The sequence below is a fragment of the Gadus chalcogrammus genome, chromosome 3 (assembly GCF_026213295.1).
Source record: "Gadus chalcogrammus isolate NIFS_2021 chromosome 3, NIFS_Gcha_1.0, whole genome shotgun sequence".
Classification (NCBI taxonomy): domain Eukaryota; kingdom Metazoa; phylum Chordata; class Actinopteri; order Gadiformes; family Gadidae; genus Gadus; species Gadus chalcogrammus.
The window spans coordinates 4,320,442-4,347,713 of record NC_079414.1 but is presented as its reverse complement, the minus strand read 5'-3'; the positions used below and the strand labels follow the sequence as shown (position 1 = coordinate 4,347,713).

The 27,272-nt window shown below is 44.9% G+C and overlaps 3 protein-coding genes and 1 long non-coding RNA gene across 7 annotated transcripts in view; all 4 read left to right on the top strand.

Annotated features, from left to right (window-relative positions):
* Nucleotides 1–18: 18 nt before the first annotated feature.
* On the top strand, nucleotides 19–2,564 carry LOC130379906 (uncharacterized). The gene is made up of 3 exons (XR_008895172.1): nucleotides 19–498; nucleotides 1,954–2,045; nucleotides 2,383–2,564. It is a non-coding gene; the product is annotated as an uncharacterized LOC130379906 (long non-coding RNA).
* A 977-nt stretch (nucleotides 2,565–3,541) lies between these two features.
* On the top strand, nucleotides 3,542–7,077 carry LOC130379363 (CD209 antigen-like protein E). The gene is made up of 6 exons (XM_056586136.1): nucleotides 3,542–3,672; nucleotides 3,831–3,992; nucleotides 4,219–4,367; nucleotides 4,947–5,059; nucleotides 5,333–5,534; nucleotides 5,934–7,077. The coding sequence occupies exons 1-5, from the start codon at nucleotides 3,564–3,566 to the stop codon at nucleotides 5,508–5,510; spliced, it is 711 nt and encodes a 236-aa protein (XP_056442111.1). The 5' UTR covers nucleotides 3,542–3,563; the 3' UTR covers nucleotides 5,511–5,534; nucleotides 5,934–7,077.
* A 9,788-nt stretch (nucleotides 7,078–16,865) lies between these two features.
* On the top strand, nucleotides 16,866–19,047 carry LOC130379494 (uncharacterized). The gene is made up of 2 exons (XM_056586358.1): nucleotides 16,866–17,132; nucleotides 17,411–19,047. Exon 2 carries the CDS (start codon nucleotides 17,567–17,569, stop codon nucleotides 18,209–18,211), a length of 645 nt encoding a protein of 214 aa, XP_056442333.1. The 5' UTR covers nucleotides 16,866–17,132; nucleotides 17,411–17,566; the 3' UTR covers nucleotides 18,212–19,047.
* A 1,234-nt stretch (nucleotides 19,048–20,281) lies between these two features.
* The window catches only part of LOC130378531 (zinc finger protein 638-like), a 51,062-nt gene continuing 44,071 nt past the window's right edge, over nucleotides 20,282–27,272 (top strand). For 3 of the 4 annotated variants that reach the window (XM_056585268.1, XM_056585270.1, XM_056585263.1), the window contains exon 1: nucleotides 20,282–20,657. In XM_056585268.1, coding sequence (XP_056441243.1) covers nucleotides 20,581–20,657 — 77 coding nt within the window. In that variant the 5' untranslated portion in view covers nucleotides 20,282–20,580. Of the gene's footprint in view, nucleotides 20,675–27,272 lie in introns of all 4 variants that reach the window. The other variant, XM_056585285.1, reaches the window with a different exon arrangement.

The window sequence follows — 27,272 nt, the reverse complement described above, 5'->3', positions numbered from 1 at the left end:
CGTAATCTGTCAACCAAGTTGAGTGTAACCAAGGTGTTGTTACTCATCAACTAATATGCAGATGGAAGAGGATTCCCAGGCTGGGACATGGCAGGGAACGGGGGATGATTGGAGGGAGAAGGTTGTGGACATCTATGACAGCATCAATGCTAACACCACCGGGCCTACGGAGACGAGCGAGACACGCACAAGTGACAGCCGCAGACATGGGCACAATATTCTCGTGAATAGTGATTTATTTATTATCTTCCTGATGCTGAATGGCATATAATGTTCTTGGACTCTTTGTAAACATGTGTATAACCCTCCCACTTTTAGGAAATGATTCATTATACCAGCCTGATTTAGGACATCAGCTGTTGTGTCCTCGAGTGTATCTGTTTGTGTGTGCAGCCCCTGCCAACACTCAGAGTAAGAACTATCTGAACGCCGCTGCTTGTGGTTTGGCCCTCCTGTGTCTGCTGCTTCTGGCTGGCCTCAAAGGTCTAGCCTTCCAATGTGAGTTCCTCACAACACACATCTGTTTCTCAATGCGTTTGTTGCGAATTTTCCTGTGTGTTTATGAAGACGATTGAACAGCATTGGTACTAAGCACTCTACCTAAACCGCATTGTGTATTGCAGTTGATGTCAATCCCTGATACAAGCCACAAGTCAATGCAATAATGTTTTGCTTCCATCTCTTATATGGAGGAAGGGAGGAATCTCTTGCTGATCGCTTTAGACGTAAAGGGAGAGTTGAATCGCTCGCAGACTGCTCATAACACATTGCTGAAGCAGCATGAGGCCTTATGATAGACCATGCATGGTGACAGTATCGCCGTCGCACATATGTTCAATTTGTCTAAAACTTCTGCACATGCAGAAGAGACATGCTGGACAGACACCAACTGCAGTTGCTATTACATGTCCCATTCAAACAAGAACTTGAACGATAGCAGGAATTACTGCAGGGAGAGAGGCTCTGATCTCATTGTGGTAAACAGCCAGGAGGAGCAGGTACTGTGCTAGTGTGCTTTTTACACGCTTTCATACCAGGTACCAAGGTCAGCTTAGCATGATTTCTACCATTGGCGAAATTGACCTACGGTGGTTGACTTTGGACGGCTGCAGTGGCAAGTGTTGTTCCTGTTTAACAGTGAAGAAAATTTATATATTTTAATCAAACATCAAATCAAAGGAATGGCCAGCGGTTCAGTGGAGCATCATTATCTTATCTACTGAAACAGTTTTACTTGTTATGCTACCGTTGTGTCTGTCCATGATGGCAGCCATTGCACTCCCAACCCATACCCTCAATTATCAAGGAAGAAACCCTCAGGAGGAATGCTAAACCTGTGTTCCTTCTCAAGGTTTCTTCATGATAATCATGGGAGTTCTTTCTTGCCCTTTGGGGGCTTAGGGTAGGGGGATTGTATGATGTTGGCCTGTGAAGCCCTTTGAGACACACTACTGCAGGTTTTTTGTACATTCTAATATATGCATCAGGATTTAAAGGACTCATAAGCCATTTCACACATAAAGAAATGTTCCAGAATATTTCTTGCACGGGAACGGGTTGATATTCCAGGAAATAAAGAGTAACATTTCCGGATCACTGCCTGTATGGCTGTGTTGAGAATGAAAGCAGTTACATTTCCGACAGAGGCACGTAAAGGGTTGCGTCCATTTGATTCAAGGCTCTAAAATAAGTCTGCTCCGCTCAGTCCAATGTTGTTAAGGCGGATGGCATCCATAAGTGTTGCATTACCGCCACCTGCTGGACTGTCCCTTGCCCTTGCCCTTGCCCTTGTCCATCTATTCCAGCATTTCTATGCCATGTGTGAAAGGGCGAAACAGAAATGTTCAACAATGTAGCAGTATGTGAGAATAGTGTATATCATTAGCAGTGCCAGAAAGAATATCCCATTAGTTGAAATATATATAATTTATATCCCTTTCATTGCTTTATCAGGATTTCTTCTCTTCAGGCGTTTAGCTCGGTTTAACTGATGCAGAAGACAAAGGGACCTGGAAGTGGGTGGATTGAACTCTTCTGACTACAAAGTAAGACTTGATGCAGTCCATTACCAGGACTGCACTGCTGGGATTTGGACTGCTTTGGAATTTCTTAATATTCATCATCAGCAAACCATTATCGAGTCTCAAGTACAAACTTAAGTCAATGTGAAATTCTAAATGAGGGAAGGATCCATTCTCTAAAGTATTTGAGAAGGGGCTAAAAATTCTTTGAGTAAGGCGGCCCTCTTCATGTATTCCTGAGTTGAACATTCACTCAGGACCAGGCCAAGTGCTGGAAAAAACATGTATTCATCATGCATCCCTTTCCATCATGTTTACACCAATATAAACACTAAAATCCCATAAATTAAACATTTTTCAGGTACTGGAAGAACGGTGAACCAAGTAATGGAGGGGGAACCAAAACAGAAGGGGAAGACTGTGTTGAGCATTTCAGACTGGATGGATGGAATTTCGCACCGTGTTTAAAAATTATTTTCTGGATCTGTGAGAAAAATCTTGATGCGTTAACATTGCCTGATCTACATGTCTAATAAAGTTTAAACTAAGGGGTTTTGGTGTCTTCCTTACTTTATGTTTAATGTGACGCACACAAGTGGCCTCATGCAGGAGCATTTGTGTAATGTCCCCCTAAAGGGGTCATATTTAGCTTTTGGGGTTTTCCCTTTCCTTTAGTCAGTGGTTAGTTCACGCCAAAGGAGGACTCCCACAGAAACCCGTCTCCTGAACTACCTGAAATGGCTCGTTGGCAGTCTTCCATTACCTCCGTGACCTCACCAACAAACAGATCTGCATAATAATGGCATCTGAGAGTAATGGTTTATTGTTAAAAATTGACCTTACTATAATCACTATTCATTGCTACAGATCCACTTTCAGCCTCTGCCAAAAAAGCCTGGTCAGATTGTTCAAACAATACAATAAGAAAAGAAAATGGTTGCAGTAAACGTCTGTTCACTCAAGTCCTTAAAACAAGGAAATGAGCCAGTATGGTCCGCCAGTACTCACTGAATGACGAGCATTCATTTGCATTAAGTTAACCGGACACCAGCACGCGTCCATCATGGCACGCGTCCATCACGGCACGCGTCCATCACGGCACACGTCCAATACAAAGTGAATGGAGGCGAGATCCCAACCAAAGGCCATGCGTTCTGTGGGGCCATGAAGCTGAGCTGGTTCTTCTGCGGACCCCATGGTGAGGCCCCAGAGTATGGCGAGGATCAGCATCGAAAAACCCTGGCCTGAATATATTATACATTATATACATTATAAATATATTATAGTATATTAATCTTGGGAATATTATTTGATAATGATCTGAATACCAAATGAGCCTCATAGCTTATAGAATACACAGCATATTTTAGTAATGCAGACCTAATTCAACCTCAGGCCTTGAGTGAAAATGACACTGCAGAGTCTGTAGTCGTCACACGTGTCAGAAACAGGAAGGTTGATCACAGGAAATTTCGTCTTCTTCTGAGTGAGCCTGCAGATCGCCTCAGTCTGCCAGGAGAGAGCTGGTGATTATTGTCGGCCATGTCGCAGCGCTCAGGTGATATCGAGATGCACGTCGAGACCAGCGCATACCAGTCATATTCAGGGAACCAAACCCAAGTGTTTGGCCCAGATTATACCGCAAACTCAAGTAGGTACTCTCTCTCTTTACGTCTGTCTGTCTGTCTTTCTGTGTTGCGTTTTCTTTTTGTGTAAACAGTTGAACAAGGAATTTATTGACCAATTGAACGGTTGTCATCCGTTTTTTAAAGATTGACTATGAAGTAACCCGTGTGTGTTTCCCTGCAGAAAGACACCTGCACCTGGCCTTCCTCAACCTCGGCCTGCTCTGTATCCTCCAAGCTCTCCTCAACATCACTCTTAGGGTCCACCTGAACGGGCCCAGAGACTCCCCAGAGACGGCCTTTCCAAACCTGACCTGTGAGTCAGGTGGATGGGGATTTAATAAAGGTCAGAGCTTTTAAATATTTCGAAAAAAATATGTCTTGACATGACATATGAAATATACAAACACCCTACGTTTTTTCCAATATAGGTCGGATATGTGTTCTAATGCCGTGCTGTTCTATGTTTAGCAACGTATTTTTTCTTGGTTATGACTCAATGGCATGGGTTGCGCTGTGATGCGAGGGTTGTGTGTTTTGGTGGAGCAATGTTCCTGTGGTGTGTGAAATAGACAGGCCAACATGGTGTCACACAAGCTGGCAGATGTTCAGCAGCGGTAGCTACTACGTCTCCAGAGTGCGGGGGAGCTGGAACACGGGCCGCACGGACTGCCTGGAGCGCGGGGCTCAGCTTGTCATCGTCAACGACAAAGAGGAACTGGTAGAGAACACACTTTATTTAGGATGGTTTATTCACCTCGTAAACACCACCAGGGTGGGAAAAGGGCCATCATTTTTTTATCGCGCGATTAACGCAATTTTCTTTTTCTTTGGCTCAAAACAAAGAAGCAGTAGCCTGACTGCTATGTTCAAGGCAGTATGTTTGTATGTTCATCGTTTAATTGCACTATAGACATTTTTTTTGTACCGTCCTGTTTTGATCAGTGTATGCCAATGTTGTTATCAATAAAAAAACATTTGCACAAGGCAAGCCGATGCACTTCTCCATGTTGATAAGAGCATTAAAATGAGAAAAATTAATGGGACAAAGAAATCAAGGGATATTTAGCATAGAAAAAACATTTGCGATTAATCGCGATTGCTCGCGATTAATCATGAGTTAACTATGACATTAATGCGATTAAATATTTTAATCGCTTGACAGCACTAGTATATATATATATATATATATATACATACACACATACAGTATATATATGTGTGTGTCAATAATATCATCCTGAATCATATCAACGAACACACCCAATACAATGCATTGTGGCTTTGCTGTGGCCAACAGGCCATTGTGACGAGGCTGGCCAGAGATCCCACAGCAGCGTGGATCGGGATGACTGACCTGAGGAAGGAGGGCTCGTGGCGCTGGTTGGATGGAACATTAGTTACCCTCGACAGGTACAACTGTCATTGATGCTGTTTCTTTAGTGTGAAGGAGAGACGACATTACATCCTGTAATATTAGGAGCTAATAAAGTGTGAATATAGTGCACTTCTTAATACCCATAATGCCCCATAAAAGAAGTATACAACTTATGCACAATAATTCCTGCACGACACAACACATATAACACGTCCTGCCGTTGGACTCCCTCCAGGCCTACAGTGCACTGTATGGGGTTAAACCTATAGGGACTATGTTTCCTGTGCTCTCCTCTTGTCCCGGTCCAGACCCTACTGGGCCCCGGGGCAGCCCGACAACGCGGGCGGGGAGGACTGTGGAGAGATCCACACTTTGGCTAACTTCAGCGGCTTCAACGACTACGACTGCTCCATCCGGCTGAGGTGGATCTGTGAGAAAATACCCACGCCCCCGGAGTTCAGGGTGCTGGAGCGGAACGGAGCTTAAATCTGGATTGCTATTGACATGCAGGTGTGTGTGTGTGTGTGTGTGTGTGTGTGCGTGCGTGCGTGCGTGCGTGCGTGCGTGCGTGCGTGCGTGCGCGCGTGCGCGCGCGCGTGCGCGTGCACCATATATTTGTAGTCAGTTGGGTTTCATGTATAAGATAACTAATGACATTCATTAAACCCATGAGGGACATTTGTTTGTTACAGTGACATTTCTGCCCCCCCATGGATGAACTTTGACTATTTTACTACAATTTAAAGCTATGTTAATATTTTTGTATATGCTTTATCATTTTGAAATATTACAAAAAAGCCCTTATTCATACATAACTTATTCATATTGTATTAACAATTCATTTTTTCATAATTTGTTTCTCTAATATTGTTTATATTTTGTGTGGGTTTTTTTGTTTCTAAAATACAGAACATGCCAAAGGCATCAAGCCATGTAGGAGTGTAGGAAGAGAGTTATTGGTGTGGAAATGAGCTGCAACACGGCAAAATAACCAATTTGTTGTTTCCCTTTACATAAATAAAGACATTTTCACAATCAATGGATGCAGAAAAGGCATACATCTGTGCAGTGTTTTATGGTCAAGATTCCCTGGGGAAGGACCCCCGGACCACCCACTTCATCTGAACCCATCCCCTCCAGTATCAGACTGCCTCCTGCAACTCGCCCTGCCCCGGATGCAAGGGTCTTAAACCTTGCCTCGGGAACCAAATTGGTCAGGGCCGGCCTTGCCACAGGCTATAAGAGATCAGCAATTTAAAATAACAATTTGATGAAACATGTTTGTGTTTGTTTTTGAGGAATTTGATGAATTTGCTGTTGTAGGACCATGTGGATGTTCTGCCCACAGCTCATCACCAAGCAACAATGACCACATAGCATAATAATATCAGGGGTAAAGCAATAAACTGCCTTACCCCTGATGGTCAATTGTAATGATATGTGCTCAAGACACCGAAAATAATGTTATGACTTAGTGTAACTTGAGATCTTTAAATCATTATATTAACCAAACATTCTGGGCATTCAAATTATGAAGATATCATACCAGCACCCAACTTAACATGTGGTCTCTTTAATGCACGATTTCAATGATCTACATCAATAGTTTTGTGTAGGTCCATTTTGGGCAATAATAATTTATGCACACATTTAAACATTGTACTATTTCTGAGTCATGGCTGACTGTCTTCTTAAATGATGATTGTTGAAATCAAAGGGATGCTGTCACACTCTCTATTTTCTAAAATGAGAGTACTGCTTCATACATGTGGAACCAAACCTGCAGTCTGCAACATCAACTCTCAAGGTTGGACCTTTGCCGTTATTGGTCCGGGATATGCGTTTTCCATTTGTAAGAGTTATGACAATGATATCAATGTTCCAATTTACTGGATTTCTTTGAATTATTTGCTGAATCAGAGTTGATGCTGCATATGTCCATTATTTCACAAGAGCCAGCTTAGACAATTTATTTTAGTTACACATTTTGTCATATTTGACAATCAATACTTGAAATGCTCTGAATAAATGACTAAAGGGTCATGAATCTATGGGTCTCACAGACCTGTAATACGGCCGTCCAATCATTTTGTTCGGCCCGAATTAAGTGATTTGATGGCCTACCTGTCTGTCTGCTTGCGCACACTTTGCCCATGCTCTCAATATCCATGAGAGGTAGGTGGGTCTACATGGGTCTGAAAATAACAGACTCTAGAAAGAAAATAGCCAAATTGGCATATCCTTAAACCTTTCCTACTGCTATTTACTCCAACTAGAAGCAAGAAAGAATCTGCCCACCTACGAGTCAATCCATCCAGGGAATGTTTGTCTACAAACGGTTTCATTCTGCTCCAAAGGTGGACCAGAATATTGACAGTAACTGGTGTCTGATAAATATATAGCTCTAACAGTAGCTTCAACTCGAGCCACTCGAGAGGGCTAATGTGAACGCTCACATACCGCAGGTTTAATTGCTGTTCTCACTCTGCGTACACAGGCTTGAATGTCGGGCCATACTTTGTGGAGGGAATAGACACAGGAAGAACACAGAATAAAGCAGGCGCTCATTGTGTTCCACAGACAGTAGTGGTCGTTCTCTAGGAGATAGTCTATGGTACCTCCGAGTATGGGCGGCATGTAGGAGCACATCATTTGGACCTGAACGCTAGCGACGATGTTAAAGGCTCTCTGTTTCAGCCTGTCGCACCCCGGACCCCCGTCCCCCACCCTCTGCCGGTGAAGAGCATTAAGGATGCAGAGGCAGCAGAACAAGTCCACCAACAAAAGTAGCAGTATTTCGGCGGCAAAGAAATGGTCGAGAACATAGATGTGTTCGCTTAAAGTCCCACAGAGGGCCATTTCTAGGCAGCAAAACACTGTGATCACTAGACAGATCAGAGCCAAGATGGCCGCCCGGTAACGCAGAGGCCTGTAGCGGAGGAACGTGTGGGGTTGCAACACGGCCAGATAGCGCTCCAAGCAGAGGCTGCACTGGATGAGGGGCTTGCCCACCATCATGAGGCCAATTGAAAAACCCCATAGGTACAGAGTGGTCTGAAGGAAAAGGTACAAGCCCGGGAACACAAGTGATAGAGCCAGGCCAAGGACAAGATCATTGACCAACAGGCTGAACTTCAACAAGTCCATCTTATCTGTAAGAAAGTTGGAAGAGGACATCATCAACCAAAGTGCCCAGCAATTTGCTGGCACCACGGCCAGGATGAAGGTGGTCAGGAGGCCTTCATAGGTGTTGTTGAAGAGATGCAAACAGGTATGACAATACACCGTCCTGTTTTCCATGGTGCCAGAGAATGAGTCCTCACTGTTGTTTTGGTGCCAGGCCATACTTGTAAAGTATGTGGTCTCCAGGTTGTGCAGCCACCCTGAAAAGGTTTTGTTGTTATGTTTACATTTATTACAACCATAGACAAAATATAAGCTGGTAGGGAGGTCATCTAGACAGGCTTAATGCAAGTTGAATTATTGTTAGGAGATAATAGAAGTATGTTTCCATCTCAATGATGTGTGTATATGAAAAGGAAAATAAAGATATAATATTTAGAAATATTCATATAAAAACTACATATATATATATTGAAATATTCATATAAAAAAAAATATATATAGTCATCTTTTCTTTTCAATTCAACTAACAAGGGATTTCATTGGGAGGTGGTTAGACAAAAGTATTCCAAGTAAAGGCTTATAAATCAGTAATATTGTATTGCTGTTGCATACTTTACTTTGATATAACAGATATGTATTATAAACATTCATAGTATAATAATAAACATGATGTATCACACACAATATTTTAATAATACACATAATAATATTGTTAATAATATAATAATTCATAATGCTTACTATTATCATAATACTTGTTTATAAATATTGATGAGTTACAAATTTAAAATGGTATTCATGTATTTTCCTTACAATTAAATGACGGTAGACTAATATAATTGTAATTTCATAAACACATTTACCCCATACCAACAGAAATGTACAGTAGGGTCTCAATACCTTTTTCTTTCTCGACAATAGAATGATATAAGGCACTACAATATAAATTAAGCATACAAATAGTTTAGGTCTTACCAAGTCTCGTTCAGATGAAAAAGTGACCAACACATCGGCTTCACTGACAAGCCACACGTTTTGAGTTTGTCAGCACATGTGTGGGCGTGTGTCTTACTGTGCTGTATAGTTGGTCTGCTCCTGTCTTGTTTTACATGAAATAATCCCATTGAGATCATCATAATGATTCAAACCTATTTTAATATAATAAGTGTCTACTAACCCTCCATCAAATGCATTTTGCAAAGGATTTATTTGTATGTCGTAACCTATTTAGTATGATGTCATTTATTTTTACCTCCCATTCATTCGCATTGAGCAGGCAACATCATCATCAATGCGATTTGGCTTACAAGCGTATGTATGCAAAATACTTGTCGATAGGCTTACTGATCAAAAGGCAAACATAGTTGGATATAGGAATCCTTTTTTTTTTGTAAATGTTCAATTATTCATGGTAACGCTGTCGTAATAATCAATGGAATGTGCTCCTAAGCCACTGGACGTGTTCCCTCCAATCTAGATGAATGGCAGCGCTCAGCTAGCAACACTCACCCCTCACTTACACATGATGACGTCAATGTTTATGCATTGATTTAGTCAACTTTACAAAGACGTTTGTACTGCTCCCTGTGAAACGCATCCAGGGCTGCCACTGAACGATTGGGACAATTAGGACAATTTAGGACAGTTGGGGGCTCACCATGCCCATGCAGCACGTCCAGCACAGCCCGTCCACCACGCCCAGCACCACACCCACCACCACACCCACCACACCCCGAACCATGACCACCCCAAGCACCACACCCACACCCAGCATCACACCCACCACACCCAGAACCTGTCGTGGATTAACCCAACGGTCTAATACTATACTAACAAATTACGAGAGGTCGAGAAGCGCTAGGGTTGAATGATCAAGGCTTTATTGTCACCGCAGAGAGTAACAACATCACCTGAGTTGGTTTGCAAAGAACTCGCCAACAGTCTCGGAGCTCCGTGTTATATCCTATTTTGTGGCCTCCCCCAAGATGTCCTTGGCCAATCACAATGCTCGAACTACGGGCTCTTGACATTCACATCCACGATGTACATACGATACATTCCATACAGTAATTCAAGCATTACGTAAAGAAGGGTTACATATTAAACAATGGTTACACAAAGTTACATATTCTACATTAGTTACATGAAGTGAGGTTTTTCATTAAAATCCATTCATCGCCTTGTTTTTTAACCTGATCTTAAATCACCATGACTTACCACATGGGTTTAAGAGATGAGTCCTGTGAAAGCAATATTCATTTTAACAGTAAAATATGTATTTGTAATAGTTAATGCCACTTATTTGTCTGTGGCATATACAGTCATAATCCTAAAGCTGGTAGTGTCTGATTTTAACCAGGTTATGGATAGTTACCTTAACTCTAACTTGGACCCTACAGAATATACATTCAGAAACCACAGACGAGAAACCATAGGAGGGTGTTTCCTCTCACCTGACGTGAGCCAGCCGTCTTTGAGGGGCCAGGTAATATCAACTGTAAATATATTTATAATTCATGCTTTAAGTTAACCTTACAAATACTTGTATCTAAGTGAACTGAGAGATAGACTGATATAATTGATTACAGAGGGATGTCCGCCTGATCCTCTGAGCTGTTGAATAACAATGGAACAAGGTCTGGAGCCTGTCCCTCTCCCCCCATCTGGTACATTTCTTTCCAAAATATCAACATTTGGCAAATATCTTTTCAAACCTAGATTATTTTCTACCACACACCACACCCACCACCACACCCAGCACCACACCCACCACCACACCCACCACCACACCCAGCACCACACCCAGCACCACACCCAGCACCACACCCACCACCACACCCACCACCACACCCAGCACCACACCCAGCACCACACCCAGCACCACACCCACCACCACACCCAGCACCACACCCACCACCACACCCAGCACCACACCCAGCACCACACCCACCACCACACCCAGCACCACACCCAGCACCACACCCAGCACCACACCCAGCACCACACCCAGCACCACACCCAGCACCACAACCAGCACCACACCCAGCACCACAACCAGCACCACACCCAGCACCACACCCAGCACCACACCCAGCACCACACCCAGCACCACACCCACACCGAGCACCACATCCACACCCACCACAACAACCACCACACCCAGCACCACACCTACACCCAGCACCGCACCCACATCCAGCACCACACCCACACCCAGCACCACACCCACATCCAGCACCACACCCAGCACCACACCCACATCCAGCACCACACCCACACCCAGCACCACACCCACCACCACACCCAGCACCACACCCAGCACCACACCCAGCACCACACCCAGCACCACACCCAGCACCACACCCACACCGAGCACCACACCCACACCCACCACAACAACCACCACAGCCAGCACCACACCTACACCCAGCACCGCACCCACATCCAGCACCACACCCACACCCAGCACCACACCCAGCACCACACCCACATCCAGCACCACACCCAGCACCACACCCACATCCAGCACCACACCCACACCCAGCACCACACCCACACCCAGCACCACACCCACACCCAGCACCACACCCACATCCAGCACCACACCCACACCCAGCACCACACCCAGCACCACACCCACACCCAGCACCACACCCACCACACCCAGCACCACACCCAGCACCACACCCACACCCAGCACCACTCCCACCACACCCAGCACCACATCCACACCTACACCCAGCACCACACCCACACCCAGCACCACTCCCACCACACCCAGCACCACATCCACACCTACACCCAGCGCCACACCCACACCCAGCACCACACCCACACCCAGCACCACACCCACCACACCCAGCACCACACCCACCACACCCAGCACCACACCCACCACACCCAGCACCACACCCAGCACCACACCCACCACACCCAGTGTAACAGGGTGTGATATCCCTTTGGTTATAGTTACACAAAATTGCCTTTTACAGTTTTATTACCTGAAGTTTAGCGTTCCAGCTGCCTTATGTTCCCCTTTCTATTTGATTTTGTTCTTTTATTTTGCTCCACCTCCTTCTGTACTCCCGCCCACATTTCTGAGAACCCCATACGTTTCCTGTCCCCCCCTGCCCTCTTCCCTTTTGCTCTGATTCTCTTGGGAAGAGGTGGGTGCATTTATTTCCCCCCATTTTGTGATCAAATCTTTAACCATCTTATAGTTTACCATTCTTTATATTAATTGTTTTGACTATGCATTGTTTAATGGAAGTGTCATGTAAATATCAATGCATAGATTGTAGTGTTTTGGAGAACGTTATATTTTATTGCGATATGCTAGCATGCACCTGGCCTTCGTGTAATCATGCTAGTAACCCTCCCCCTCTGTCTGCTTTGTATAGGAGTTGGAGGATTGTTTAAGGGCACTTTCTGAAAGGAAGCTGTTGTTTTATTTTTATCTTCAGTGGCAAACAATAAATGGTCGTCGGATTTCCCGAGTCCGGACTGAGATCCTGGGTCACGTCTTTGCTCAAGAAAAATACACAACGCAGATTCAGCCGGTCACACCAGCACCACACCTACCACACCCAACACACCCAGCACCACACCCGCACCCAGCACAACACCCACCACCACACCCAGCACCACCACCACACCCACACCCACACCAGGCACCACGCCCAGCACCACACCCAGGACCACACCCACACCCAGCACCACGTCCAGCACCGCGTCCACACCTAGCACCACGTCCAGCACCCAGCAACACACCCACACCGAGCACCACGCTCAGCACCACGCCCAGCACCACACCCAGCACCACGCCCAGCGCCACGCCCAGCGCCACGCCCAGCGCCACGCCCAGCACCACGCCCAGCGCCACGCCCACCACCACGCCCAGCACCACGTCCAGCGCCACGCCCAGCGCCACGCCCAGCGCCACACCCAGCACCACACCCAGCGCCACGCCCAGCACCACGCCCAGCACCACGCCCAGCACCACGCCCAGCACCAAACCAAGGCACCCCGCCCAGGTTTCTGATTTACAGTTTTTGAATAAACAATAAAGTTTGAGTATTTATTTGTTTAAAATGCACACTAACGCTTTATATCTAAAACATAAACCATTACACTGTGCCATAAACTGTGGTGTATGGTGCATACACGACATGCAGCGTCTTTCTCATCGGTCCATGAGGGAGTAGGGTAGCCCCAGAGTTTCCCATTTATCATCTGTGTCTTTTGGTTTAAACTGCTGGGCTCAACTTGAGATGTTGGATTTGAATTTGAGGGACATGCTGTTGTTAAAAGTTTTTCAGAAATTAAGCCTATTTCCTGGTGCACTTAAAGTGCACCAGATTGATGCATTTAATTGTTATATGCATGCCCCGGCCTACCTTAAAGCATAACGCTATGAGATCAGGAAATAATTATACTACAGGTGTCAGGGAAAACGTGCGTTACCTGCGTTGTAAGCTGAGTGGAACATCCACAACCTGTCTGTCAAAAAGGTTATTTTGTCTTGCAGGAACAGTATCACGATGGCATAGATTACTATGTTGAAGATAATTTAAGACATTTTACCAAATTTAAAGCAAAATACGGGTTCTTTAAATGGATTTGGAATCCCCCAACCATAGTTTCAGAGAAGAGTGGCCCCCAAACAACATTTGCATAAGGCCCCCAAAAAACATAAAAACGGCCCTGCTCGTATATAATCGTAAGATGCGTGGCCCCGACTCAGTTAGGAACATGCAGAACGTGTTTGAATCTGGCCGCTGTCCTGTTCAGACAGAGCAGAGCACACTGAGCTTGGCCCACACAGACACCGTAGCAGAATCAATGAGTCACTCGCTGAATCACTTAGTTTACCTCCTCCGATATTTTTTTGATCGCCCACAGTAATATTGGACATAAGCCCCATAATAGGGGGGCTTTCATCATCATTATATATTGCAAGTTGACGCTGTCGTTAGTAGCTCCTTAAGTGTCACCGTGCAATCATTTGAATGCCCCCCTACTAACACATAATAAAAAAAGAATACAAATATTTCTTAGTAATTTCAAATTTGAACCAATAGGCCAACATGTAAATCAGTAACTTGAACATATCAAGTACACTCCATTCATGTTCAACAAATAAATAGTATAATTTATAATAACATACAATTTAAAATGGCTTGAAATAGTTTCTTTACTTCAAGAACATAAATGAATAATTAAATGTCTTTAACATTGTGACCTCGAATGGCTCACCGCACACCCCACTTCGCCCAAGTCTCCGTCCAGAAAAGTCCAATGGTGGTGCATAGCTTGGCGGCCAGCCTGGTTGTAGCTCCTCCCCTGCAGGGGAAGATTTGTGGCACAAAACTGTTACACTTCATATTACATCATCACCCGGGATGCAAAGGTGCCGAGGGAGGCCCAGGTATGCGGGCTTCCCCACTCACTGCCAGACTTTGGAACATAGCTTCTGGAAAGCTGCTTTGGGAATGCTTTGCACTCGGTGTTAGAGCGTCATGAAATGTCGCCAAAACATGGCCTACTGCAAGGCCAGTTCCCTTCTTTGACTCCCAATGAGGTGTGTACGAACGTTTTCAGCCCCAACTGACTCCCTATGAGGTGTGTACCCCAGTTATCAGTCCCAACTGACTCCCTATAAGATGTGTACGCACGTTATCGGCAAAACTGACTCACTATGAGTTGTGTACTCCAGTTATCAGTCCAACTGACGTAGAATAACAACAAGAAGAACCACAATAACGACAATGAGGTTATTTTAAATGGATATCACTCCCTCCAAAGCATGCTCCGAAGTCCTGCTGAAGTCCTCTCACGAACAGAATGTGCAGATCTTTGCTGAGCTCTAGGATGAGTTTTTGGAACCTGAGGACAGATGAAGACAGAAAAGTATGCTTTGTAAAACAGGGACAGGCTAGGCCGTTTGCAGCAGGTGTTTGACCCTCAGCTGGAACATTCTGGGTTTGATCAACATCTCCTCAGTCTACCAGAAGCACCCTTGCCAATACAATTAAATAAATTCAATTTTATTTATCTAAGAGGGAGAAGATCCTGTTTGAACAGCAGCAGTGGGTAAGAGAGCCAGAGTGGTCAGACGATAACATCAGGCCGTCGAAAGGCTGGTTTGAGGAGGCGGCAGAAGAGAAGACCATCTTCAGAGAGAGGCAAGGGGGGACCGGAGGAAGATTGGTCCATCTTCAGAGAGAGGCAAGGGGGAACCAGGGGAAGACTGGTCCATCTTCAGAGAGAGGCAAGGGGGAACCAGAGGAAGACTGGTCCATCTTCAGAGGGGGGCAGGGGGGACCAGGGAGTTAGAGGTCAGAGGTTGAAACTGGAAAGTGGAGTTGGCAGGTGCCCAGGCAGATGCTGTAGAGGTATGGGGAGAGAATAAAGACATTTTCAACAGGCTGATGCTGCAGAAGTCAGCGAATACTTTTAACAGACCTCTCTTTAATGTTCTCATGTCATGTGATTTCATATTGTGCCTAAAGGGTCAAAAGGATTTATGTACTGATTGAACATTTTAAAAAAGCCTACAGACATCATTATCACACAATTATTACTATTTCTGGCCCACACAGACATTTGCAAAGCAGGAGATGAAACAAGAGAGGGAGAGATGGAATTTCATGGGCCTCAGGGATTTGCATGTTTGCTTGGAAGGAAGGACCATCAATCACAGTTATCACCACCTGTCCTGACCAGAGTCTAGGGCAGGGGTCACCAACCTTTTTGAACCTGAGAGCTACTTCATGGGTACTGAGTCATACGAAGGGCACCCCGTTTGATACACTCTTCTGAAATAACAAATTTGCTCAATTTGCCTTTAGTTATATATTACTATTAATGATGATTAATGATACTCATCTATGTGAAACATGTTAATTAATTAAGTCATGTTAATGATTCCTCACAATAATTATCAACAATGACTTAAAAAAGGTGGGAAAGAGTTGTTCAAGAATGAGTAGTGCTATGTTTAGAACAGGCCTGCGGGCGCCTCATATGGTCCTTGCGGGCGCCCTGGTGCCCGCGGGCACTGTGTTGGTGACCCCTGGTCTAGGGGTCACGGTCAACATCTGCTGGACATCATTAAAACATACATTTATATTATTTAGAAAAATACAGCGCAGTAGCGTAGCGTAGCATACAGCGTAGCAACTCAAATACGTTTTATTTCGACTTTAGGTATCCTTGCTTTTCTTGGTTGATTGTATTCCCTTCTGAATTGCGACATGTGATGCTAGGAATACAGCGCCCCAGTCACACGGTTTGGCTTTCATGGACTTGGAGTCTGAACCAATGTCCTCATGCAAGCATTCCTTTGACGTCGTTGCACCGTTTCGGACATCCCAGAACAGAAAACCATCTGCCACTCCTTAATCAGCAGGCGGTGTAAGGCAAGACATCATGATTTAGCAAACGTGGCCTGAGTGCTCGGCCCCTCATCCAGTTACAACCTACAAGAGGAGTGAAAATATTGCATAGACACACACACAAACAGAAACATACACACACACACACACACACACACACACACACACAGACACACACACACACACACACACACACACACACACACACACACACACACACACACACACACACACACACACACACACACACACAAAGACCCGCCTTCTTTGCTGAAGGTTTAGTCAGTGTCCGACAGTGTCTGACAGACGTTCATAGCACTAGAGGAGCAAGTAACGGACATCTAGCTTTACCAAGACCGAGGTCCAATCTTCTTAAAAAAACCATCATTTACAGATCAATTTCATTATGGAATAAACTACCAATAAACATACACTAGCATAAATAGCAAATACAACTTTAAAAAGTCTGCAAAAAAACATCCCGTCAATATGTAATGTATATACATTTTTTATGTTTTCATTTCTTTTTGTAGCCTCCAGGGTTACGCAGGGGATCCTGGGAATTGGTGTTGTCAGTTGACAAAAGGTGCTTTTGTCGTCCTTGTTTTGTTGTTAGGTTAACTGGGGTTAATGGGTTCGGGGTGTTATTTGGTTACGTGTAGTTGTGTGTTGTTTAATGTTAACATGTGTGTGTGTGTGTGTGTGTGTGTGTGTGTGTGTGTGTGTGTGTGTGTGTGTGTGTGTGTGTGTGTGTGTGTGTGTGTGTGTGTGTGTGTGTGTGTATCGTTGCCGCCACCGTCACTGACTATGACATGTTTGTTCGTTGTTGCTGTTTTCCATGTTTGATGTTGGTCGTAAATAAAGGCAGTCCATAGTCGTGCAGTGTATGGGGCGCCGACTGCATAATTGGTTGAACCTGGGCTCCCGTCTCGTCCTTCCCGTGCTGCTTGCCACATTGGTGTCAGAAGTGGGATTGGTCTGCGCACACGGATAAAGGATTGGGATTCAGGGTTGAGCCCCATGGAAGCCCCAACCGACGCCGATTCACCCTGCGTTATTGGAGCGCAACGGCCCACGGACAGAGAAATGGCAGCTGTCAACCTCCCTCTGGTGGCAAGGACGGCGGTGAACCTGCCGAAAATCCCCGGGGCAACGGAGCTTGATCTGTTCCTGGCCCAGTTCCGGCTCGCTGAGTGGCACAATGGCTTGGGTGCCGGGGAGGCGGTCGTCCACCCCGCCCTTGCGCTCGAGGGGACGGCGGTGCAGGTTATGCTGGACCTGGCCCCAGCAGACCAACGGGACCTCCGAGTCCTGGCCCTGATCCGGGCTTTGGAGATGCGTTTCGGGCAGCGGGCGGTCTTGAACCACAGCAGGGGGCTGCTAAACAGCTGCCGCCGTCGGGAGGGGGAACGGTTGGGGGCCTACGCAGCTGACATTCAGTTGTACGCCCGGCGTGGCTACCCCAACTTCCCTGCTGCGGCTAGGGATGAGCTAGCCCTTCATGCCTTCCTTCAGGGACTTGCCATCCCGTGGCTGGGGCAGCACGTCCGCCTCAACATGCCCCCGACCCTCGATGTGGCTCTCGACGTGGCGGAACAGGCGGAGCGGGAGCTATCCGACCAACCCGGCCTGCAGTCGTCCACAGAGGATGCTTGCCAGGACTAGTCTGGTCCGGCCAAGCACTGCTGCCGCCCCTGTGGTGCCCGGGTGGACGCGGCTGGGGCAGCCCTCTCCCGTGACACAACGACAGTTTCCCAGTCCGGGCAGGACAAGGACCGGGTCCGGAAACCCAGGCCACTAGACCTCGAGCCAGAGGAGTGTCGGCGGGTCAAGGACTGTGGGTGGACTGGACAGCGTCCAATGCATCATAGCGGTCGGCGTGGCCATCGACGGGCCAGACCGCGGAGGGCAACGGAAGATGGGGTCCCCGAACGGCGCTCCAGCGCCCCCGTAAGGCAGAAATTGGTGGGTGCCCCGATTGCGGTGGTCCCTGACCACACCCTGAGGGCTGCTGCTGACCCGTGGGTTCGGCGGAGGAGGGCCTATTCCGCCCGCTGCCGGAGACGGGCGTCAGAGACTGCGCCGCAATTAGCCACCTGCAGGGGCCGAGGCAGCGGCGGCGGCGCCAGCCACCGGAACATTACAGACTGTGTGATGGGTGCTGGGGTCGTTGCGATGTCTGACCCCTAAGGTGGGGGCTGTGTGGCAACCCCTCCGGGGTCTCGCAGAGGATCCTGGGAATTGGTGTTCTCAGTTGACAAAAGGGGCTTTTGTCGTCCTTGTTTTGTTGTTAGGTGAAGTAGGGTTAATGGGTTCTGGGTGTAATTTGGTTGCGTGTAGTTGTGTGTTGTTTAATGTTAACATGTGTGTGTAACGTTGCCGCCGCCGTCACTGGCTATGACTTGTTTGTTCATTGGGTGTGCTGTTTTCCATGTTTGATGTTGGTCGTAAATAAAGGCAGTCCGTTTGTCGTGCGGTGTATGGGGCGCGGACTGCATAATTGGTCGAACCTGGGCTCCCGTCTCATCCTTCCCGTGCTGCTCGCCACAATATCTTTTTTACTTTTGTTATATTTCTAATTCTGAAGTTTTTTAATCATACTGTTGTTTATTATTTGTACAATTTTATTTTTGTTTGACATGTCAAACAAGTGATTGTCTGTTGTCCATATTTTATGTTTCGAACCCCAGGAAGACTAGCTCTCATTCCGGTGTGTTGCTAATGGGGATCCTAATAAATCAAATGAAACACACACGCACACACACATTTCTTGACATCATAGCTATCATGTGGGGAACACACTGGGGACATCTGGAGGGCAGGTAGAGAGAAACAGGCACCAGCCTGTCCCTGCTGTTATCAGCAGCCACCTCCCAATAAATACTGAGTTGACCACCTGCTGCAGACTTCAGACAACTGTTAAGCTTGACAATACTTCTCAGTCCTCAATTCTTGTGTGTTTAGGCAAGGCAAGGCAACTTTATTTATATAGCACTTTTCATACACAAGGCAGACTCAAAGTGCTTCACATATAAACATTGTTATACATTAAAAAAAGAAAAGAAAACATATGCAAAGAAATGAGTAAAATAGAAAGTTAAAAAGGCTTTTTAGTAAGTAAAATTGAAAGTGAGTTAAAAAGGCATTTTAGTAAAATAAAGCTAAAGTATTTAAGATTTAGCAGAAAGCTAAAGCAAACATAAAAGTCTTCAATCTTGTTTTGAAGGTGCTCAGAGTTGGGGCAAGTCTTAAATCCTCAGGGAGTTTATTCCAGCTATTTGTTGCATAGTAACTAAATCCTGCTTTCCCATGTTTCGTGTTTAGTGGTATGTGTGTATGTGTATGTGTTTGTGTCTGTGTGTGAGTATGTGTGGGGGGGGGGTTGTGTGTATGTGTATCTCTGTGTGATTGGGAAGGAGGGGGATTGTGTGTTTGTGTGTGTGGCGTGTGTATCTGTGCGTGTGTGTTAGTGAGTGTGTGTGTGGGGGGGGTTGTGTGTGGGTGTTTGTGTGTGAGAGTGTATGTGTGTGTGTGTATGTGTGTGAGAGAGGGTGCGTGTGTGTCTGTGTGTGTGTATGTGTGTGTGTGTGTGTGTGTGTGTGTGTGTGTGTGTGTGTGTGTGTGTGTGTGTGCGTGTAACTGCGTGTGTGTGTGTGTGAGTGCGTGCATGTGTGTGTGCCTGTACGGGGATAAGTGCGGGAGAGAGAGACAGAGACCCGACAGGAGAGGGGCAACTGGCTCCGTTGCCTGACGTACAAGTGAGAGCTTTCAGCAGTCACACACGTGCCTACGTGGAACTCAAATCAACGCTCATGTGTCTGACTTCCTATTTCCAACCAATCACCAGCTGTCATCGGGGCGGGCAGGGGAGCTCTGCCCTGCCAAGCGAGGAACAACCTGAAACAATCAGAATAATCCTCTCTGTGGACTGCTTGACTTCCTCTCCGTCGTCACATCATTGAGTGTGGTGGCAGCCCAGCCAGGACAGAACCCTCCTCAACGTAGTGCTATCATTGTTAGAAGTTGCCTTTGAGATGCAGAAGAAGCAGACAGAGAGGAGCCCGCCTGCGGGGGGGGCAGCCGGGGGTCCGCTGGCTAAACAAGCCCATCAGTGAGTAACAGGGGGAGGTAAGAGGGTCAGGCCCAGGGGAGAAAGAGAATGTGATAAGGTTATGATAGCGAACCACATGACATCATGTATTTCATCAGCTTGTTTATTAGTAATGCCCAGCTGCCCTCATGTAAACTAACAGGCATGCATGTGTCTGTGAGATCTTGGGTTTGTAATGTGCTTATCAGGATGTTAACAAGATGCATAATACAATTATTCATACATACAGTAGTTCTTAATAGGTGAGAGAGTAATGAATACATGACTGATAAGTAAAGCATTGTATACGGATTAACTATATGTTTGTCAAAAGAACTTATCAGAATGGAAAAGAGAGTTTCATAAAGCATAACATAAACTACTTAACCCAACTAAACTGATGCTATGATCCGGGGCAAGCAACGTGAAATATCAATCCAAAACTTGGGTTTTGAAACATGCCCAACTCTCCAATTTTCGTGGTATTTTTGCCTGTTCTTCTGCCTGCAAGCTGATCTGATTTAGGTCTGATTTATAAATTATTCCGCCATTAACGCTTCTTTCGTCTTTTTAATATGGCATGGGTTTGAATTTGTTGGTTGCTTGAACCCTATGTGTTCTGGACACTTGCAGAGTATTTTGTGTGTGCTAGGTCTGTTTTCTAAGTGTGAAAAAAGGAAATCCACCAGATTTGTGTATTTCCCTAAGTAAAAAGTTCTCCTTCTTTACATGTGGAACTACACTATGTAGGTTTTCCAATTAACCTTGAATTGTATGGCTTGATTGTAGTTACCATTGTTGTACTGGCAAAAGAAAGTTCCCTGGATGGGTTGATTTAGTGGATGACACATTTTATTATTGAGAACCGTGCTACTGCAGATATCTTTTAATGGAAGAAAGAGCTGCTGTTAAAAGTTCCACAGGGCAGGTTGAAAGGTTTAAGGTAGAAGACATCGCAGTAGCCTCATCCTTGACGAACGGTGGCATGTTTGCAAGATTGTTCTTGCTTCAAACCAATGGTTAAGAACCAACAATATGGCTGAGGGAACCTCATTACTAACACCAACACATTTTACTGTTTAATGTTTAATGTTAATAGAGATTAAACACAGTTGTTTTATTAAATTGTTTGAGGTTGTTTTAATAATCTAGTTTCTTAAAAAAAACAAGACGCTTGTGAATGGCATGCAAAATATTTGTTATTTTAATGAAATTAAAATAACATTGAAGTGCTTTGACACATTAAGCCAAGCGAGCATTTGTTTATTTTCTTTATTTAGTGCAGACAGCTGTTACCCAGAAGACAGATTACAGGCCTAGACTTGTCAGCAGTACTTGATTTTATCAGATCTCAATTCAAGCTCATCTAAACTCACACATAAAAAACGATATGAATTGGTATATTACTTCTCTCCTTGTGGTGCTAGTGATTCGTTTTTAATAAACCTACTAGAGATTGGCTCCAGGTTTTAGATCCTCAAGTAAAAAGCTACTCCATGGTTCCTGTAACAATGATAATATAACTAACGTCAGGGACGATTTGACGACTGAAGAAGCATTAGCCAGTCCCTGGGTGGCTAGACCTAAGTGCTAACATATTCTGCCGTAAATATCTCATGTACGTCCTTGCGCAGTTAGATTAACACTCTCACAGATCAGTTTCTCCAGAGCTTTCTCCGTTTTCTCAGTCCGGTCACTGCCAACACAGGCTGTCTGCTGCGTTCACCAGCCGCAATCATGGGTTTGGAATCTATTCCACTTCACACAGAGAATATCTTTACGTTTGACTTACAGATTGTGACTAACCGTTCCATGAGTTTCAAGACAGTGGGGTTTTTAACAAGGCTTGTTTGAACAAACACTCAAAGGCACGTATCGATATTCAGTATTTACCACATTCGTTTTATTTCCCAATTCTATAGGAACCACTGGTACACTGTACATGGCTTCCAAAGATAGCCATATACAAATCACCTCCTTCTTTTCTCTAATCCTCCTCTGTGGCATGTCGGGTGAGCGATGAGCTCATATCTGACCATGAAAAGCGTATTGCCAGTTCTGTCTGAGGACAGGTTGGTCGGCAGTAAAAGCTTAAAGCGGCCCAGCACGCAGGCCATCTCATGCGGATGCCAACTCCAATGAGGACAACTACCCGTGAACAGTGAAGGCCATTATGCAGCGAGCTGGGCGAGAGACACGCTGTAAAGCAGAGAGTGGGAGTGGAGAGAGAGAGAGAGAGTGAGATGCCCTTTACCCATCTCTCTCTCGCTGGTCAAAGCAGAAACGATGGGGAGAACCGCTCAGCAAATACAAACCAAGATGCATCTTTTTAACACTTGAAGTACTGATGGGCATTCGGGCTCTTTTCACGAAGTCGGCAGGCTCAGCATGCCATTAGAGCCGGCTCTTTCAACTTGGGTCATTAATGTTTCCCTATGCAAAATAGGAACAGAAACATCGGATGCTCAGCTTAGTGACACCCATTTAATGTGATGATGAATTGCATAATTGTTGTGCTCATTTTACTAGATGCTTGGTAGTATTTTTTAATGGGGAATTTATTTGATCTTTTTCTAAGTTAGGTTTTATAAAAAGCTAGGGCCCATCCGAGCCACCTACTTTCCCTTACTTTACTGTAAAATATAGAAAATATTCACCTCAAAGAGCCGGCGCTTCATGAACGCCCCATCACTAATGTGCAGCCGTGCTGCTGCTCCGCTCTGGTCACAGACGCATCGTCACGCCTGTGCCGTCTCACCTGTCACATGCCGGGGCTCCTTAAGCCATGAGCGCATCACGCTGGCTGGGGGGGGGAAGCTCTATTCTTGGCACTTGGTTTTATGTGCATAAGTAAGTCCCTAACCTTGTGCTTCTGTGCACATCTTTTAGGGTTTGGTACTGTGTGACCTTTAGGTAGTATGGAGGTGAATCAAAATGGCGTCCTTGCAATGAACTTTGAGAAGTGGAGGCAATACTTTGGGCACAGTGGTTTCTTGACACTGTATTGTTATTCTGTAAGGCTGGTGTCACAGAGTTGGCAAATCCATTGTTGGTCCTAGTTTAGCAAAGGATTGGGAGAATCTTATATCTAATCTTCAATGATATGACGATAAGCTCTACTGGCAGCTATAAACAAATAAACACGCACACACAGAGACACTCTCCCCTCCCACACACACAGTTTCAAACAACCTCAAACCAGCTTGTCCTGGTTTTGGGGCTTGTGGCCTCTCCATTGATCTAAAATAATCTTTATACTTCATACTTTTTGTAATTTGTGAATGTATGTCTGTAATTATCCCAATTTGGAACCAAAAATGTAAAAAATGGTATGTAGCATCGATGAGGTCAGCCACTGGTTTTATACACAACTGCTTGTCCCGTCCATGTTTGAGCCTGTGCATTAGCCTTTAATACTATTACATCCATGCTTCTTAGAGCGCCGCCATTACCAACCAGCAGCAGAAACAATACATATTCGGGACAATTGACTGAAAACCATTGATATTCAACCCTTACGACTTCTATTAAAATATAAATGGGAACCAGGACCTCATAAGATTCATTACATTTGATAAAATAGCGACATTGACCCCACCTACCGAAATAGGACATGCATGCTAGTCTCTTCCTCATGAGTCATGGCTGGTGCTTGGTCTAAAGCCATTGAAAAACAAAATTAAAACAGTGATTTGAATTAATGCAACATCCCCCTGTGCAGTCGCATCAGCCTATCATCCCGCCGCAATGTCGTGATTCGTCAGATTTTCATATTTGGGGTTCAATGGCTCAATTTCACCCTGAAAAGGGTGAAAGGTCAACAGAGTGTCAGAGGTCAACAGAGACTAAGGTGACACCTGAGGTATCTTCTCTCATTCCCCCGGTAGGCCTACGACTTGGGATGTGAAAAATTCCAAAAGTAGAAGGTGATCCCAGAAGCAATCATCTCTGCATTATAATGTAATAGGACAAACTTAGAACAGCCTTTTTCTAATTTCTCTTAGTTTATTTTTCTCCCATTTGTATTTGTACTAACCCTAACCCTAACCCATTGGGATGAGGTCTGCAGTCTGATATCTGACCAGCCAACACATAATCCCTGTGATCTAATGAAGTGATCCATATGACTCGCTGAGGAACGCTGTCTGGCTTCCCCGGCCTGGATCAGGTTAGGTTGAACCTACGGGCTAAACCAAGACAGAACATCCAAGAGGTCAAAAAAGATTCAGGTTGACACCCTCACTCACACTTATGCAAGACGGTGTCTTAATGCTAGCTAAAGAGGGATTCAACCATAACAACAAAATCAGAACATTGCTATTGGAGGGTTTTAATGTCATGCACATCCCAGTATTGGTGCTTTTTCACAATTAAAAAAAGAAGGTTGAGCTTCATGCCAGCAATTTCAGATGGACATATGAATTACAGACTGGCATGGAAAACATGGTTCTAATAGTAGGCCTACACAGGCTTTACCGTGCCGATCACAAGATGAGTTGGCAGGGAATACATTCGGCATGCATTTTGACAGCTGCACCCTCTGGGAGCGTGAAATAGGTGCAAATGTGTGTGTGTATGTGTGTGTGTATGTGTGTGTGTATGTGTGTGTCTGTGTGTGAGTGTGCGCGTGTGTGAGTGCGCGCATGCGTGTGAGTGCGCGCGTGTGTGTTGGAGTACGTGTGTATGTGTTTGTGTGTGAGTGTATGTATGTGCTTGCGAGCCTTTACCGCAACTCATAAACAACTCACATACATTTACTAACGGATAGGTAGTCCTAATAAAAAGTGACCCCTAACATTCAGTTCAGGGGAGCCAAGTGCAGTCCTCCATAATACAACCAGACATTCATGAAACAGCATGACCTCGTCGTCTCCTCTTTCTGATTCACATTACGTTGTATTAAGTATACTTATAAGTGTACAGAATGCCATTCAGAATAGCACAAGTTAACGACAATAGTAAGACCTAGATTCTTTAAATCCTGTTTACTGGCAAGACGTCGCTCTCGTGAGATTCATGTAAACTAAGAACGATCAATAATCAGACATGCTTTTAGAAAGGTTTTTTACATACATATAAACATATATATGTGATTTCCTTCTACAAGTTATTTATAAGTGAACAAAAAGTGGGACGAAACAAGGTGGCAGCATTGAGGGAGAGAAGGGAGGGAGGGAGTGAGGGAGAGAGTGAGGGAGGGAGGGCGGGAAGTAGGGAGGGAGGGAGGAGTGAGCGAGGGAGGGAGAGGGAGGGAGCAAGGGAGGGAGTGATTTAGGGAGGGAGCGAGGGAGGCAGAGAGGGAGCAAGCGAGGGAGGGAGGGTTGGTGAGCGAGCGAGATAGACCATTTGAAAGGTCCATCACACCATTTGAAAGGTTGACTACTTGTGTATTTCCCTTTTCACAAGATCGTAGGTGGTGTTTTGGTGTGCAATGCACATGTGTGTACATGTGTCCATCTGAGTGTGTATGCAATTATGTGTGTGTCTTGCTCTCACAAATGTGCATGATTATACATTTTTATTGTTATAATAAACGGCTGTTCTAGTATCTGTATATGATACAAAAGTTAACTTCGACCAAGTCATTCGGATGGACAAGCTGCATTCCAAGAGTGCTGATATAGACCTGGAGGTTGTGTTGTTGTACTGAATATCAGCACGCCTGTTATTCAGTCATAGGTACGAGGCTGATATCAGAATCAGAAAGGAGTTTTTTATTTCAAACAGAATATGTAAACATATTAAAGAGACACTTTGATTGGGAATAGTCTACAAATGTTAAATAACATCCATTTGCATTATCTTTTTGTAGTGTTTCTTTTGTTGCTATGTCCTCAACCACCAGCGTGCCATAGGTTTATAAACCTATGGATTCATCAAGTTCATTAAACTATTACCTTGTAAACGATTACAGACACAGCAATGCTATCATAACAGAGCCACCTGGTGTAGGAAAAATGTGAAACACATGAATTAATAATGGGGAAAAAGACATCCTGATCTAAATTCAGACTCTGTTTCTCTCTGCAGGTCATATATTATGCAAAAGGCTAACTTAAACATCTGGATCTTCTCAGAAAGGGAACTTAAATGCATAAGAATGTATTCTGATTCTGAATGTAATGTACGGCTTTCTTTATGTCATACAGAAAAGATTGCAATGTAGGCTATAATTTTAATATTTTGTTTGCTAGCAAAAATGGATAAAGAAATGAACATGTCCTTCCTCATGACCATAACAACCAAATTCAAAGCTTGTATAATGTTACGTTGCATAATGTTACCGGATAAATAAGGTGTCTGAATGGTTTTGTAATCTACCACACATGGAATGAGCACATTTCTGTTAGACATCAAAACATTTATGTAACAGTTTGGAAGCATTATGCCCTAGGCCACCATCTACTTCAGATCAGATCATGAATTAAACAATGTTTTTTTTATTATTAAACAACCAGACAAAACAGAGACATTTTTGTTACTGAAGCCATAGTGGGTTCAGGCCAATATTTGCCAGAGATTATCATGGATGCATGCCAACATCCACGGAGTGGATGAGTCAATCAACAGTCAGACCATCTAGAATCAGCTATAGGCCTGGTTGCTCCAGGGGATTAAACACACAGTATGAGAAAA